Below are 17,087 nucleotides of genomic sequence, written 5' to 3' on the forward strand. Positions count from 1 at the left end.
GTTTAACTTATTGTAGTCTGTGAACAAACGACTTCATCTGCCCATCTTTACTTCATTCCCCTTCTATTGTCTCATCCACATGCACCCATCCACACTGTTTCTCTCCTTTCTTACATTCCTTAGACACAGCAGCTGGCTTCTCCTATTCTTGCTTGACTCATTCTGTAGCTGTGTTTATTGTGTGTGTTTGATGTTATTCACCCACAGTATCTTAAGCTGTTTTTAAACTCCAAAACTGCTCTGCAGTGCTGGCTGTGGGCAGCCCCCTCACTCTGAGACCTCTCCATTAATGCATATCCAAAGGATCCTGTTTGTGAATATGAACACACAGGCTGAAATACACACAATTATTAGACACAATTTCCCCTCGCGGGGGAATGAAGTATAAATAATTATAGTATAAATTATTATAACTACTTGACCCACAAAGTCCTTTTTCATTTGTTTAGTGAAAGTGCTCCGTACTTCGTTAACCCTGGCACGCTTGGAAAAGATGGACTTCAGCATAGTACAATTCCTCATGCATGCACACGAGAGAGCTCTGTGCTCTGATGCTTATGGATTTCTTTATTCTATAAATGTTTTTACAGTATATTTCCTATTTCAAACTGAGTTTGGATTTATAATGTTTTTTCTGGTTTCTTGAAGCAGGTGTCTGCCTGTGCTGTTATTGATGCTTATATTTGAGTAGAGCTCGATTTTAAACCTATTTGAAATTGACAGGGAGGGCCATGTTTTTATTTGCTGGATGTTTTGTACTCTACAGTACTAAATGTTGTTGCCACCTGCTAAGAGCACAGCAAACAATGTTGTTTATAAAGTACGATGCTGTGTCCTCAAGCACTTTGTACAGAAGGCTGTCACCAACTTTTATGTCATCAAGATCCCAAAATGGGTCATCTGGCTGTTTAATAAGAATACTGACAGGGTTTTCCTGGTAGTGATTTGATTCAGACTTTTTTTTTTTCTCTTGGATGCCAATCCAATGAAGTTTACTAGTTATAGTATGTACAAGTGATGTCTGTCTTTTAGTGGTCATTGAGAAACATTACAACCGTATGCATTTATATTTAACCAAATAACACTCATTTAATTACTTTATTAAACATACTAGCTAAACTGATAATGGCAAGTGTCAAATTTGACTTTGGAAACTGTGTTTTCATCAGTTGGGACAATGGGGAACAAGAGAAACTGAGTCCTTGGGATGTGGAACCTATTCCAGATGATGGTAAATAACATGTTTTAGTGTCAGTTCACAAATTAACTCTTGATCAGTTAACAAAACAGTGTTAGCTGAGTTTCAATGTATTTGAATGTCTCTGCTTTTCAGCCCTGCAGCCAGATACAGAAGGAGGTTGTATACCTGTTACAGCAGATGAGATGAGTGAGCTGATGTACAAGCCTCAGCCAGGGGAGTGGGAGGAGAGGAGCAGGGACGAGGAATGTGAGCGAATCATTGCTGGCATAGATCAGCTCATCACTGTTGGTAAATGTGTAAAAAAAATATATTTTTTTAAAAAAGAAAAGAAAATACATACATTTAAAATGTACATATGTGTGTGTGTGTGTGTGTATATATATATATATATATATATATATATATATATATATATGTATGTATATATATATATATATATATATTGTGGAATTTTCCCTATTACCAAAGAGTGAGAATAAAGAGTATCTATTCAAAAAAAGAACCTCAAGATCGATCTGGCCTCAATAAATATTTTTTTGAAGGCAGAATCCGCGTTCGAAGACCCCTCTCTCATATGGTAAGGAGAGAGAGGCCCTGAGAAAAGGCAAACTTAAACATTTCAGAACACACTCCCATCATGCCACATAGGGCCACTGCCCAGCCAACAGGGCACAATCTATCCCCTGGTGTGAGAAAAGAGCCTACGTGATTATTTACACATCTCTCAAGACTGAGAAGGAGATGGAACCGTGTGAGAAAAGAGCCGAGGTGACTAATCCCACATCTTTCCAGGGTGAGAAGGAGATGGAAGACAAAACATCCTTATATACTGTGCATGCAGTATTCTAAGACATTTCTGACACATTTCATATGACAGATTATATGAGACATGTGTACAGCGTGAAGTAAAATAGCGCACATAGTACACGTGAAGTAGCATTTTCCATAACAATATATATATATTTTTAACCTCTGTTTGTACACACATTAACATTTACTTTTTCAGTTATTCACTCAGGTGAATGTTAGGCTCTTTGAACAAAAAAAAAAAGTTAATTTCCTGATGTTCTAATCCATCTGCCCTCTTGTCTTTTGCTACAGAGATTGCAGCTCCCTTCTCTGGTCCTGTAGACTTAATACAGTATCCTACTTACTGCACTGTAATCGCCTATCCTACCGACCTGGGAACCATCAGACTGCGTCTCCTTAACAGATTCTATAGGTCAGTCACACCAGTCTATCCCCTCCTTCCAACCACCAATTTAGTATTTGTACTTTTTCCAATTGACCTGGCACTGTCATTGAATGTCCTCAGCTGTTGAAATTCAAGTAACTGATGTTTTTCATTGGTGGTTAAGACACTGTAATTGTTTACCTCTGGTAATCCACAGACGCCTCTCAGCATTAATTTGGGACGCCAGGTATATTGCACACAACGCCCGCACATTTAATGAGCCAAGCAGCAAGATTGCCCACTCTGCAAAAATCATCACAAATGTCCTCCAGAAGTTCATCAAGTATGTTTTACTTGCTATCGATTGTCATTAATCACAGCGACATACAGTTGAAATTTTTTTTCCTGTGCATTAAATTGACACATGTTCAACTTTCACAGTAATCAAAGCTGCACTGATATCATGGAGATATACAATGCTGTGGAAGAAATGGATGATGATGAGGTAAATCTGGCTGAATTTAATTAATCACGGTTTTTTTTTAAAAACATTTATTAAAAGGCACTGCTATCAGCTAACTACATGTATAATTGACTGGCAAAAGGGCAGGACAGAGAGGAAACATTACTTGCCCAAACACAGTTACAGTTACAATTAATAGTGCCAGTGTTTGTCGTATTTTCCATTAGGATAGGAAATGCCATTGAGTTTATGTTCTGATGTAAATAATCCCAAATCTTTTCTATGTCCACAGGAAGAAGAAACAGAAGCACCAGGTACGTCTTCAGGACACCGACTCCGCCAGGTAACGCAATGGATTAAAAATATTTATGACATACTGGTATGTTTTTGCTGAGATGGGAGAGACTATTTTTGATTTAAAAAGTGGTAGCGAAAGTCTGTCTGCAATCATGTTTTTTTTCCTTCACTGTATTTGCAGCGTTCTGTAGAAGTCGTGCCTGACAGGGAAGGCTGGAAAGAACAGGCCAAGAAACTGCTCAACTACATATTTGACTGCGAGGACTCGGAACCATTCAGACAGCCTGTTGATCCTGTTAACTATCCAGTAGGTTAAATGAACACACACCAGGAGTATGATCAGCAGGTTATCTTTAAAAAAGTGCGTTCCAGTGCTTCAACCTAGATGAAGTATTTTTGTGTCCCTGTTTAGGACTACCATGAAATCATTGATGAACCAATGGACTTGGGCACAGTGAAAAGGGCTATGGAAGAAGATGGCTATGAAAACCCTGTAGAGCTGTGCAAAGACATCAGGCTTATATTTGCAAATGCTAAAGCCTACACACCCAATAAACGCTCCAAGGTAAGGAGTTTACTAAACTTGGTGGAGAAAAGTCAAATTAACTGCTCTCCAGTGTAGGATTAAACAATTTACAGTACATAATGGTCAGAGTTAATCTCATAAAACTTTGAAATATGTCACGTTATGTATATTTAGGCTTTAGTATTTGTTATTAAGCTCATGTGACTCATCTATCTTTTTATTTATTTTTTTCTAGATCTATAGTATGACTCTGCGTCTCTCTGCGTTCTTTGAGGAGCAAATAAGAACAATCATATCGGAGTACAAAAGTGTCATCAAGAGCAGTGAAAGACTCCGCCGCAGTCAGCGGTTCCGAAAGAAAATGCAGCAACAGGATCAGGCCTCCACAACAACAAGGTCTGTTTAAGCCGATACACCTGGTGATGAAATGAGTTTGGGTGAATTTACCACAAGTGTAGCTTTATGTACATCTCTTGACACATGACATTAGAATGTTGTCCAGTAGCACTCATTAAATAGTCTGATATGGACTGATAGCAGATAGTTAAATATCTATTATTATTATTATTATTATTATTATTATTATTATTATTATTATATTGTCTGACAAAGTCTGTGCCTTAAACGCCAGAAAAAAAAGCAGCAAGGTTTCAGATCAATGTTTTTCTTCTAAAAGAGAATGTCCAAACCTGCTTACCCTGATTCTGTTTCTATAAACAAACTACTCCAGCATAATTAATAAACAACCTGAGTTTGGAATCAAGTACATTTATATATGAGGAATTTGACTTGGTGTTTTGGTGGAAAACAACTAGCAAAAGACTAAAGCAAAAGTAGTAAGTAAAACAAGAGTGCTCCTAATAACATGACAGTATACAAAAGATTAAATGGAGGAGCTTTGCAAGTATGTCTAGTAGAAATCTCCTCATAGTATGCATCTAAACGCAACAAAAAATATCCAAGTCCAGTATGCATTATTGTAATGCGTTAAATTTGTGTCAACCTTTAAATTGCTGTAATGTTCTGACTGTGGGGCGGATTCGGTTCTACATAGTGTGGGGGGCCAGGGCTTTATTAATGAGGTTGGCAGTAGAGGATAGGAGACTGTTGTGAAGTTTTGATCCTGATAGACCGCAGCCTCTTACCAGAGGAGAGGGACTGAAACATGGCAAGTTCTCAGGACAGGTAAGAAAATGTAGGGTTTTACGTGTGACAATAACCATTAATTTCTGTTAATTCAATGTTTTTGTTTGTTTTTTAAGTCAAAGGAGAGCTGCTTTAAAAACTCAGGGAAAAGTAGAGTTGATGTCAGTGACCAAATCTACCTCAGCCAAAGTGATAATTTCTGAGAGGACAAAGAGGAGTGAAAGCAGCAGCTCAGGTCACAGCTCCTCAGACGACTCCAAAGGTGCTTTATCGACTCCAGGTAAAAAAAAGAAAGAGCTGCTACTCATTGCTGTATTGATATTCAGTGGGTTCATGATGAAGATGGAGACATAGTTGTGTTAAAGAGCAAAAGATGTACAGTTTAAAAATAGTTTTGACATATCACAGAGATATTCTGAGTTTCCTTTGCTATGGCCCCACTCTGGTCAGAGTCACTTTCCTGCATTTCTTTTCAGAGCAGGCTACAAATAAAACTTGTGTTGGAAATTAGCAGCTGTGACCAATCAAATACAGGTTGTTGGTTTTTTTACAGTAGTGGGTGAATTTGCTCAAAACATCTTTTGTAAATATAAAAGTCACATTCTCCAGCAGAAACCTTTTGTGATTGAGATTTTCAGGGATCTTCAGGTAACATCATATATATTCAAAACAATAAATTGATTATCTTGCCTTTCTGTCAAAATGAGCCTTTAAAGACAAACAAAAAGTGGCAGGTAATAAAAATGAGTGACTGTTGATTTTTTTAATCCACCAGCGGGGTAGGCAAAAGAGTTCATTTTCAACCCTGGTCTCAACCATCCGAGGCTGCCATCCATCACAATAATCTGCAGTTTAGGCCAATAGCTGTTTTGGGATGTCAAAATAATAATTTATTACTGATGGCTTGCACTTCTTTCTCTGGTTTAGATTGCTCTTTTTAAACGTCTCTTCTGACAAAGGTGGATTCAAGTGAAGGTACTACAGTGTTAATTTTTTTAATTGTTTTTATTTCAGAATCTGAATGTGATAGCGAATTGACTGGATCAGAAGGGTTAAAAAGTCTGAGTAGCTCAAGGCAACAGAAACTCAGACAGAATCCTAGAGTTACAAGAAACAACCGTGGCAAGCACAGGAAAAAGGGTGAGTAGTATATCAATTTAATGTTACCTTTTGAAATCCAATTTTCAAACAGACTCATTGAATGTAGATTTTAAGTGGAAAGATCATTTTATACACTTTATCAACTTTACACTGTTATCAAGAAATGCTACTTACACACAGGCCTGTATTCAACACTTGCACAAACGAGCATGCATTAGTGGTGAGATGTCAGAGTGACAAGGTTTCCCTCGGGATGTGCTCCTGAGTTGATGGGGGTGGGGGGGTGCCTTGCTCAAGGACACCTTAGGAAGTCCAGACAGACTGAGCTACTGCCACCTCTAAAAAATAAAAAAAAAAACAACAGTGTGACATTCTTAAGTTATACATTCTACAAAAATGGTTGATAACTAAAAATGTGTAATTTCTGTCAGTTGCAGAGAGTGATAGTGAAGAGGAGGAGTTTGACAGTGAAAGTGAAGATGGAGAGATGTCCTCCCAGTCTTCAGGCCCTTCTTACCACAGAAAAACACGGCAGACCAGAATCGGCACTGACGCAGACAGGAAATATACAGGTAACCCTACTGACAACTGTCATCAAATAAACCAGCTAATAAACCTATAAGCCAACATTTTATCCCCTTTTTTACATTTAGAAGACAGAGCCAAGGTGAATGGTTGCAGCAGCAGGTCGTCTGGCAGGAAGAGACGTCACTGCCGGGATTTTAACAGATCCTTTTCCCACGGCTCTGATAAGGAAGAAAGTAAAATAATGGTTAGGAGGTCACTAAAGAGAAAAACGGCAAGGGCAGCTGTGAACAAAATCAAACTCCTTGAGGCGTCTGATGAAGACTATGAAGAAGAGGAGAAGCCAAAAAGGAGCAGCCGTATGCAACACACAGCCCGGGCTAGCAAACGCACTGCAGTGATTCAGAGCACTTCTGATTCTGATGAAGAGACGCCATTAAGGGGTGGGCAGCTACTTTTCTTGAAACTGATTTTACAAATTGCAAAATGTTATTTCATTTCATTTTAGGAATATTGTGGAATATACTGTAGTTCATTGTAACACTCCTTTCCCTCTTTAGCTTCACAAACAACAAAGCTATCAGAAGGTGAATCCAAGGATGAGGATGATGGCAATCACAATGGTAACACAAAGTCCACCAAACGGAAAGCATTAAACACAGTTCATGTCAAAACTAAGGGAAAATGTAAGAAACACTTTCATCAGTCTGTCAACCTTTGATTTCTAGTTGCTTGAATTATAACGAGACATCCTAATATTTTTCTTTTTTCTTTTTATTTACCTTACAGATGCATCGTCTTATGTGAACGGGCACATTGCAAAGCACCACAAGTCTGACAACAACTCTGTACAACAGGAAGCCTCTGATAATACCTCTGGAGAGGCTGAAGAGGAGGGGGGAAAAGAGGCAGTGTCTCAGAAATCCTCTGTAAACATAGCAACTGCTGCATCCAGGAAGAAGAGAATGACAAGTGAGGATGAGGATACTGAAACCAAGACTACACGACAAAAACCCGTCAGCTCAGGCAAAGAGGACAAAGACCACAGGTCTCAAAAGCATCCATCCCAAAATGGAAAAAATGTGGAGGGTACCATCATCAAAGACCATAAGAAAAAGAGAAGACGCCAAGATGATCAAAAATCTTCCTCAACTCATAAAATGCATTGTGTAGACTCAGATGAGCTGAGTGATTGTCGACAGGGATGTAACGTAAACAAGAAGAGACTGACCAAAACTGAAGTACAAAGCATTGACTCTGAATCTGAGGCTGTAGCCAAGTTTAAGAGGTCTACAAGAAGAAAATGTGAGTCAAAACGGCCCCATCATGACATCTCCGTGTCTGATAGCTCTGAGCAGGAATACAAGCCCAAGAGGAAGGTAACGAAGAAATGCTCCTCTGGCTCATCAGACGAACAGTCTGAGAAATCAGACAAAACATCAAATCGAAGATTAAATCTCAGAGACCTGCCAAAAAAGAAATACATCAGCGAGAACTCTCTTTCTGAAGAGGATTCTTCTGCTTTAAACCAAGGTAAACGGAGAAGCCACAACACAGAAACAGCATCTTTGGAAGACAGGAATAATAAAAGAGAGTTTCATAGAACCTGCCCCAATAAATCCAGGTATCCACCGTTTTCCAAGAGAAAACGTATTTACACCTCAGACTCTGAGGATGCGACTGTGTCCAAGAACAATAAAACGAGCCGTTCAAGCACCTCAACATGCCTCAAAAAGGAATCCAAACCTGAGGAAAGTAACAGCAACAAGGAGGACACATCTTCCCAATCTGATCCCAGCGATGCGGAAGAGGAGGATGTTACGAGTTCCAGAAGAATGAAGAAGAAAACATGGAAAAACAAACGGAAGGAAAGCTTCAGCAGCAATCACAGTTCTGACTCGGAAAGCGAGCAGTCCTCTTCAGCCTCAGAAAACTCATTTGCCTCAGGGTCCAACAGCAGTCCAAAGAGGAGAAGTCACAGACTGTCTGTAATTGGTGAGAGAACTGCCAGCCGCCAGCTGAGGCAGCGCCACAGACATTCTGTCTCAGAGGTAGATACTGATGAGTCCAACAGCAAACCTCATCGAAAGACACGTGTGAACACCCGAAATAGAGGGAAGCGAACAGTAACTTATCATGACAGTGAATAAATGAGCAACTAGAACTAAAAGCTGTAGAGTAAATAGAGATTAATTGGAGACCTTGAAGACACTTGATGGCCACGTTATGGTAGTAGCACTGGAGTCCTAGAGAGAAAATGCTGTGAATCCGTTTCATTCAGGGATATTTATATTTTCTATGAAAAAATGTTTATAGATGTAAAACCAATTCAAGCATTTGGACTGCTGGTTTTCACAAGATTACTGAGCAAAAACATCTTCCATACTGCTCATTGTTATTTTTCCAGCAGATAAACCATTCTAGGGGATCTTATCAGCTTGGGTGCTATCTAATATACCTCTGTTAAATCAAGCATATTGCTGGCTTGCACTATGATACACTGTAACGAGGTATTTCATATGCTAGTTTTGCATTAGAAACTCAGGGGTCAACTAAGTTTACTGTCAGACATGCAGGGTTTTTTTGTTTTGTTTTGTTTAAAGCTAAGGTAAGGTCAAGAAACAATTGCAGGTTGGAAGATGTCCAAGCACATTCACTGGGACAAAATACACCCATGTTTAGACTTTAGCCTAGAGCACTCCTTTGTTAACCCACAGTTTAATGCTTTACTGTGTTATAAGTTGATGTCAAATGAACAATTTTTTATTTTTTTTCTATGTGCCATTTGACTTTTAATAGTAGTTTTTTTTTTGTTGTATTCTAATAAATAAATGTAAATATGATTGACAATAGCAATGTCTGAAAGGTTTGGACAACAGTGGGTAGTAAAAAATATTTAAATTTGAACTTTATTTTTAATTCTTTTTTTTTTGTACATTTAAATGCATTGTCTTGCCATATGTCACTGGTACCTTTTTGCCAAGTACAAGTGACCAAAGTACTTATTGCAAAATGCTGTGATTTCTCATATTGGGAAGACCTTTAATTCTTGTCTGGTATAACCTGCTTTCAGTATTAAATTCATTTTCAGAGTTGACTTTGAGCATTGAGTCAGTCATATTGTTTCATTTGGCGATGGGGAGGATTTTTTTCTTTTCTTTTTTTTTTTTTTTTTATAAATAGTCATTTGATGGAATTTTGCCCAATGTTTTTCGTATACTTTATTAACAGATTTCACAGAAAACTTTGAAGACAATGTTGTTGTGGAGTGCAATTAATTAGTTGATCATTCTATTAATAAAGATATCTTTTCAAGGTGTAATTGTTTTTCAGTTACTCTCATCCATTAATATCATTCTGCAGTTGACCCTTTACTCAAAATTTGAACCGTGTTGACCATCCATTCAGCCATTTTCCGACCAAGGAGATTGCAAATAAGAGAACTGAGGAGTAGCCATATTCTTTCCAGCGTGTCCTAGGTCTACCCCTAGGCCTGGAGAGAGACATGCCCAGAACACCACCTTAGGGAGGCGTCCAGGGGGCATGCGGAACAGATGCCTGAGCCACCTCAGCTGACTCCTCTTGATGTGGAGGAGTAGAAGCTCTTCTCCAAGCTCTTCCCTGGTGGCCAAACTCCTCACCCTATCTCTAAGGGTGCACCCAGCCACCCTACCGAGGAAGCATATTTTAGCCGCTTGTATCCAGGATCTCCTTGCAGTCATGACCCTTAGCTCATTCTTCACCATGGCTTATCCCAGCTGCCTCACACTCAGCAGCAAACCGCCTCAGTGCGCGCTGGAGGTCCAGTTTCAATGGAGCCAAGAGGACCACATCGTCTGCAAAAAGCAGAAACAAGATCCTGTGGTCCCCAAACTGGACCCCCTGGCTGCACCTAGAAATTCTTTCCATGGAAGTTGTGAACAGAACTAATGACAAAGGATAGCCCTGCGCAACGTGCACGAGATCTGACTTGCGAACCAGGCTTTTACTCTGGTTAAACAGGGACTGGACCACCCTTAGCAAAGCAAAGGGCCCCAGACCCCGTTCCTTGCAGATCACCCACCACAGGACTCCACGGGGGACACAGTCTAACGCCTTCTCCAGATCCACAAAGCACACGTGGACTGGTTGGGCAAACTCCCATGAACCCTCAAGCACCTGATGGAGAGTGCAGAGCTGGCCCAGTGTTCTGTGGCCGAAAACCACATTGTTCCTCTTGGATTGTGAGTCCCTGGTAGTTGGAACACACCCTCCAATCCCCCTCCTTGAAAAGAGGGACCACCACCCAGGTCTACCAGTCCAGAGGCACTGTCCCCGACCTCCACGCAATGTTATGCGTGTTGGCTAATGCCTCTTTATCTTAAACCCAAAAATGACTCGCAGGTAAACGTCCCTTGGATAAGTATAATTGAAGCTTCATTTGCAGACAAATGTGCCAGAACATATATAAATTACAACCTGACTCATGTGAGAAGGGAATGTCAAAGACGTTGACCTTTGAGGATATATCAGTTTGGTAAAATACAGCAAGGAAACAGGTTGCGTTGACTCTCCTTTGTGTGGATAGAATTATGAAAACGAAACCGAAAGGGTCTTCTCTGTGTCCTGGGCTTTATCTTCAATAAATATGTGCATCAAAGTGATCTGCTTTTATTGTGAAGGTAGATCAAGTGTCCGACGTCGCGTTCTTGTGACGACATCATTTTAAGGTTTCCGGTGGCTGGCCGCACTTTCGAAACATTTTATTTATAAAGCTTTTAACTATTGTTACAACAAATCTTAAATGCATGCTGTTATATTTAAGAGATCTCTATTTTGGTGTGCTTTCTTTGCTGTGGTGATTACTTTCATGAATACATCATGTTTGTTTTTTCTCTCGAAAATGCCATCGTTGTTGCAGAATAGAAGAACTGAAAGTCGCTCGTGAGTTAATAGTAAACACTAACAGGTACGCAGCCTCACACACGTGGACAAAATACGATGTGTAGACCTACTGATGATATTTACAAAAGTATTTTAAATTAGCTCTTTTGCAAACAGGCTGTTGAAGCTTAGCATGTCCTCTATCAGCTACAGAAAGCAGCACTAGCCTCATTATCGTCAGAAGGACAAACTTCACACTCTACAAGATGTCTGCGTGTAAAAGGTTTCTTAACATTATAAAGCACAAAAGTCCATGGGATCATTCACGAAAGAATTTGACAACATGGGCTCCTGTTGGAGCTGCTTTCAATGCCAAAACTCAGAGGAGGGTAAACCTGATGGGAACAAACGGGGTTTGTATATTCTTTTTTTTTGACAAGGTGCATCACCCGACAACTTTACAATGGCTAAAGTTGTGAGTTATTATTCAATTATTATTTAATCCGTCTATTGTGTGTGTGACTTCGGTTTCAGGGTTTGTTTGGAGTGCCAGAGCTCAGCTGTCCTGCTGGCTTTGAGGTGGCAACACAAGCAGCTCTCAGAAACACAGACCGTCTGGTGAAAACTGTGTGTTCCCATTATCCGGGGGTAAAGACAGTCCAGGCTTTTGACCAGCTGTCGGATGGTTTGTGTAAAGTGGCAGATCTGGTGGGTTGAAATTCACTTAAATATCTTATTCCTATATAATTCTGAAAGCAATACAGATATGTATGCAGTAGTTGATGCAACTTAAGATAAGATAATCGGTTATTCATCTCACAAGCGTAGAAATTTACAGTGTTACAGCAGCAAAGCAGGATAGCTGAATCACATCTTACAACATGGAGGTATTTTAGTGTTCTATTGATGACATTGATGATTGATTGACTTAAGTTCGGCAAAACATTCAGGGTTTTTTTCTAACAACCTTGTCTTGATCAGGCAGTAGATTGAGATGATAAAAGAACAAGGTTACTGATACACCCCAGTCTAAAGAAACTTGCTGTTTCTTAAATTTTGCTGATACCTACAACTGATGTATTGTGTATTGCTTGTTTTTTGTGTTCAGTGTGGTAAGTAATTTGTCATCCTATAACAGGCAGACTTTGTAAAAGTAGCACATCCCGATCCAGCTTTTCGAGAGGCTGCTGAGAAGACCTGCATAGAGATTGGCACAGTTGTGGAAAAGTAGGTAGCACATTCAGTCTTTTAAACCACACAGTACAAAAACACCCCTGCAAAATTTAGCTTCTGAGCAAGAACAAAACATCTTGCATTAACCTCCTTACATCATGATAACACTTGTATTAAAATGCTGTTGTTAAGTAGGACTCAACTTATTTGTTAAAGTTCAGTGTTTATACTTGCATGTTTCAGGCTGAACACAAATGTAGAGCTATGCAAGAGCCTAAAAAAATTGCTGTACAACCCGGAAATTGTGTCTCAACTGGATGCTGACACTAGGTAATTTCAATATCAATATCATCATTTTTTAGAAGGGGATGCTTAACAAGGTATTAAGAGTGTTTGGAATATGATAAAGTTAGTTTATTCCTTCCTTTCTAGACGAGTTGCAGAGTTGTTCATGTTCGACTTTGAAATTAGTGGAATTCATCTGGATGACAAAGTGGTGAGATAGTCATCATAACATACATAAATGTGACAAGGTTTTATTAAAAGTATATGAATCCAGTATATGTAATTGTTGTCTTGTTCTCTTTGCAGAGAAAAGAAGCCGTTTCTCTTCATGTGAAGCTGTTGGATCTCAGCAATGAGTTTCTTGTTGGCTCTCACCTTCCAAACAGAATAGCAAGGTCTGCGATTCCTGAGCATCTACATCTGCACTTTGCAAGTGAAGGAAGCTTTGTCCAAGTTGGGGGATTACATGCAGATTCCCCTGATGACTTGGTATGTATTTCGTTAAGCAAATGGAGCATTTCTCCCTTCATGCACAGCAGGTAGTACCTAAACGTTGCACATAACATAAAACGCAACTGACTTTAAGGATTTTGACATGTCATATTCAGAACTGTTTAGAAATGTGAATGGACCTGAGCTTGTTTAGCGCTTTACTAGTCTTCTGACTACTCAAAGTGCTTTTACACTGCATGTCAGTGTAAAAGTCAGTGGTGGCCGTCAAAGTCCTCTTGTCAATTTTTCAGAGCATTTGTATGATTGAAATATTAGTGTCAGCCCCCTGTCTGCATCTTGAAAGCAGGCAGTTGTTAGTTACATTTTGCTGTGAGATGCTAACCTATTCCTCAGCCAGGTGTTGTTGAAGGTCTAGAAGCGTGGTCGAGTCATAACCATTTTACAATATTGTATATTCCTGGTTCTACAGCATTGTTGATATGTTGCCCTTCAAATGTAATATTTTATCATCTTACACTGTCCTCACTTCCAATTATAGGTGCGAGAAATTGCATACCGGATTTTTCTCCATCCAAATGCAGATCTAATGGAGTGTCTGGAAGAGCTGCTGAAATGTAGATACAAGCTGGCCAAACTTCTGGGCTATGAGACATATGGGCACAGAGCTCTAAAGGGAACGATGGCCAAAACACCAGGTAAATGGTAGCACTTTAGGCTTTCTTGTCGGCATGGCTTGCTGTGTACGTTTTTGCTTGACATTAAGAGGAAGCGTTAAAAGTCATTGGGTCTTTCTTTTAGATTTTTAATACAAGCTTTTAAAAGTATCTTAAACCTTCACACTCTGGGACTTTTGTAAAATACACATACTTTGAAAGTTTACATGCTTCAACTGAATTCAATTGTCCTTCTGCAGAGACGGTGATGAGCTTTCTTAAGTTGTTGACAGAGAAGTTGTCAAACAGGTACAAACTACTCTTTTGGATTTATTTTTTACTATTGTTCTTTTCTAATATGTAAAAAACTTAAAAGAATCCAATAATTGGTTTGGTAATTTATGGAGTGTAACTATATTTTATGTCTTTAGATACTATAACGTGATAGATTTTAATAACAGCTTGGGGCTTTGCTGTTATTGGTAAATATGGTATGCTTAGTTTTTATCATGTCACATTTCTATTATTGATTTACACACAGGAGACTTGTGAACTTTGTGCCCTTTACTTCCTGTTCTTTTTTTCCTGCATTTGTGGAATTCCTTCAAATTCCAAAGTTGTGCAAATATAACAGACCTAAGACCCAAAATCCCCTTCAGGCATAATTAACTATGGCAGCCTGTCAAGGGTGTTTGCCAGCTTACAACCTTGATAAGCTCTTGACCCTGAGTACAAAGGTGTAAAATCTTGAACAAGTCATTTAATAAAATACGTTGTATATACTGTGCAAATGTTCATATATTTTCCTTCTAATCTCACAGAACAGACAAAGACTTTCAGATGATGAGGGACATGAAGAAGAAACTCAACCCTAATAATTCTGTAAGGGATTTTTTTTTGTGTCCGCAAATTTTTATTAAAAAATATCTTTCTTGCCTGTGTCATGACAATTGCAAATATTACTATAGACTGTATTTATTAATGGACGTAACCATTGTGATGTAACTCATGGGTTTGTTGAATTCCAGTTGAACCTCCATGCATAGACTTCCTTAGGTGCATTCCTTCCAAATTTAAGGGGTTTAGGGCTGTCACACTATCAAATTGCCATGTGCATGTGGGCCCTAACTGAATCTCCATGTTTTCATACTTACCTAGAGTTCAAAAGTCGGGAAAATGTGAAAGATGGTTGTTCATCCCCCCTGTAATATGTAAACGCACCATTGTCATGAATGAAAAGAAAATATATTCAGGATAGAAACTTTTTACCACACTATGAACATGTCCAATGGCTCTGTTTTTGAGCCATCCTCAAGTGACCACTTGAACTGCAGGTTTAACATTTAATATCCCAGTCCCTGAAGTGTTTTTCATCTCCAAGTTGTATTTGTTGAAGTTTAAGATGATATTTATAAATGTACAGGAGCTCATGCCATGGGACCACCCCTACCTGAGTGGTGTCTTGCGCGCAGAAAGGTGAGTAGTTACTGTCTTGCAGACTTTATTTTTCAGCCAAGGCTTATTTGAGAAAATTACATTGATTGTGTATTTGGGTAAGTTTTAGATATGTATGATTTCATATTCCAGTGTGTTGTAAGATTTTCTTTAACATTCTGAAAAACCTCAGAGCCCTGTAGGTTGAAACTTATCTGATCAAATTATGGCTGTCATATTAATCAATCAATCAATCCATCAATCTTTATTTATATAGCGTCAATTCATAACAGGCGTTATCTCGAGACACTTTACAAAAGCAGGTAAAGGACCTTACTGTTTGTCTGTTAACATTAACAAAAGAGCAGGTAACAAGACCATGCTCATTGTTATGTTTACAAAAAGCAGGTAAAGGACCTTACTGATGGCTATATTACAAGAGCCCAGCTTAATCCGTCATGGCGTGGCAAGAAAAAACTTCCTTTTAACAGGCAGAAATCTTCAGCAGACCCGGAACATGACGGAACAGCCATCTGCTAAACTGTGCTGGGCTTGAAAATGGGATGGGGGAGATGGGACAAGATGCAGAAAGAAGAATAGGATGGGATAGGTTGGGGGGGGGGGTCTGGGCAGGCCATCCTCGGGGGGGGTTGTTTGGGCAGGCCATCCTCACCAACAGTCCCAAGGAACCTAAGGGAGCTCAAGGAACCTAAGAGAGCTCAAAAGGAGAGGTTAGAATACAAAGATAGTGACAAGCTACTGCTTGTCACTATAGACATATCTTATTACTATAAGGTAAGAAAGCTGGGAGAGAAAGAGGGAGAGAGAGATAAGAGATCCTGGTGCCAGTTCCCCCGGTAGTCTAGGCCTATAGCAGCATAACTATGAGCTGGTCCTAAGCCAGCCCTAACTATAAGATTTATCAAAAAGAAAAGTTTTAAGTCTAATCTTTAAAGTACCTAGTGTGTCTGTCTCCCGGACCCCGACTGGTAGACGATTCCAAAGGAGCGGTGCCTGATAACTAAAGGCTCTACCTCCCATAGTACTTTTAGATACACAGACAGATATTAGATAAATTCTTGAGATTGTGTTGTTTGAAAAAAGAAAATAGAGCCTGAAATGATAACATAAGTTGTGCTATAAGGCAATCCAGTTTGGGTTTTAGTTTGGATGAAACTTCCCGTGTATGTTATTTATAACTTAGAATTGGAATACTTTTCTACTTTTCTACTTTCTGATTCTAGCTGAAGAGTGGATTCATGGAGACTCTCAAGAAATGAAAAAAAAGTTGGCTGAACAATACAACATGATGTAAATCATGATATATGAAACTGTATCACAGGTGTAGTAGATTAAGTAGAAGATATTTAGTATTGTGTGGAATATCAAAATGTGATGTGTATTTCGAGTTAAAGGACCGGTAATCCAGATGAGTTCATTTTGAAAACACAGAATGAGGGGGGGTCCAGTCAAGTTTAACTCTGAAAAGTTTGAAAATCTGAACAGTAAGATAGGCTTTCTGAACATGGATGGCAAGGATTTCCAAAATCAGAGCACTTTATAATTTATAATTCATTTATTCTTGTCTATTTTTTACACATCAGGTACAACATAGAACCTAGCCTGTACAGTCCCTATTTGTCTTTGGGTGCCTGTATGGAGGGTTTGAACAACCTGTTCTCTCAGCTGTACGGTGTGTCCTTCAGTTCTGAGCAACCCACTGCTGGAGAGGTTTGGAGTGAGGATGTTCACAAACTGGTAAATAATGAAATCAATATACCTAAGGATGAATG

General features: G+C 39.2%; 2 protein-coding genes and 1 long non-coding RNA gene across 10 annotated transcripts in view; all 3 read left to right on the forward strand.

Annotated features, from left to right (window-relative positions):
- brwd1 (bromodomain and WD repeat domain containing 1) overlaps positions 1-9,755 on the forward strand; it is a 29,197-nt gene extending 19,442 nt beyond the window's left edge. For 5 of the 8 annotated variants that reach the window (XM_079354669.1, XM_079354670.1, XM_079354675.1 and 2 more), the window contains exons 30-44: positions 1,170-1,231; positions 1,334-1,489; positions 2,303-2,423; positions 2,593-2,718; positions 2,817-2,880; positions 3,131-3,181; positions 3,317-3,442; positions 3,548-3,700; positions 3,897-4,057; positions 4,924-5,087; positions 5,822-5,947; positions 6,340-6,480; positions 6,562-6,876; positions 6,994-7,119; positions 7,223-9,755. In XM_079354669.1, the coding sequence (XP_079210795.1) occupies positions 1,170-1,231; positions 1,334-1,489; positions 2,303-2,423; positions 2,593-2,718; positions 2,817-2,880; positions 3,131-3,181; positions 3,317-3,442; positions 3,548-3,700; positions 3,897-4,057; positions 4,924-5,087; positions 5,822-5,947; positions 6,340-6,480; positions 6,562-6,876; positions 6,994-7,119; positions 7,223-8,583 (3,253 nt within the window). In that variant the 3' untranslated portion in view covers positions 8,584-9,755. The remainder of the gene's footprint in view (positions 1-1,169; positions 1,232-1,333; positions 1,490-2,302; positions 2,424-2,592; positions 2,719-2,816; positions 2,881-3,130; positions 3,182-3,316; positions 3,443-3,547; positions 3,701-3,896; positions 4,058-4,923; positions 5,088-5,821; positions 5,948-6,339; positions 6,481-6,561; positions 6,877-6,993; positions 7,120-7,222) is intronic. The other 3 variants (XM_079354676.1, XM_079354671.1, XM_079354672.1) reach the window with 3 other exon arrangements.
- A 1,380-nt stretch (positions 9,756-11,135) lies between these two features.
- LOC306830008 (mitochondrial intermediate peptidase-like) overlaps positions 11,136-17,087 on the forward strand; it is a 16,216-nt gene continuing 10,264 nt past the window's right edge. The window contains exons 1-11 of the mRNA XM_079353224.1: positions 11,136-11,709; positions 11,831-12,004; positions 12,435-12,523; positions 12,713-12,799; positions 12,902-12,965; positions 13,061-13,243; positions 13,746-13,902; positions 14,121-14,169; positions 14,682-14,742; positions 15,284-15,336; positions 16,899-17,061. Coding sequence (XP_079209350.1) covers positions 11,563-11,709; positions 11,831-12,004; positions 12,435-12,523; positions 12,713-12,799; positions 12,902-12,965; positions 13,061-13,243; positions 13,746-13,902; positions 14,121-14,169; positions 14,682-14,742; positions 15,284-15,336; positions 16,899-17,061 — 1,227 coding nt within the window. The 5' untranslated portion in view covers positions 11,136-11,562. The remainder of the gene's footprint in view (positions 11,710-11,830; positions 12,005-12,434; positions 12,524-12,712; positions 12,800-12,901; positions 12,966-13,060; positions 13,244-13,745; positions 13,903-14,120; positions 14,170-14,681; positions 14,743-15,283; positions 15,337-16,898; positions 17,062-17,087) is intronic.
- LOC306831077 lies at positions 15,350-16,867 on the forward strand. The gene is made up of 3 exons (XR_013780052.1): positions 15,350-15,526; positions 16,355-16,762; positions 16,801-16,867. It is a non-coding gene; the product is annotated as an uncharacterized lncRNA (long non-coding RNA).

The sequence above is a fragment of the Symphodus melops genome (assembly GCF_947650265.1).
Source record: "Symphodus melops genome assembly, chromosome: 10".
Classification (NCBI taxonomy): Eukaryota; Metazoa; Chordata; class Actinopteri; order Labriformes; family Labridae; genus Symphodus; species Symphodus melops.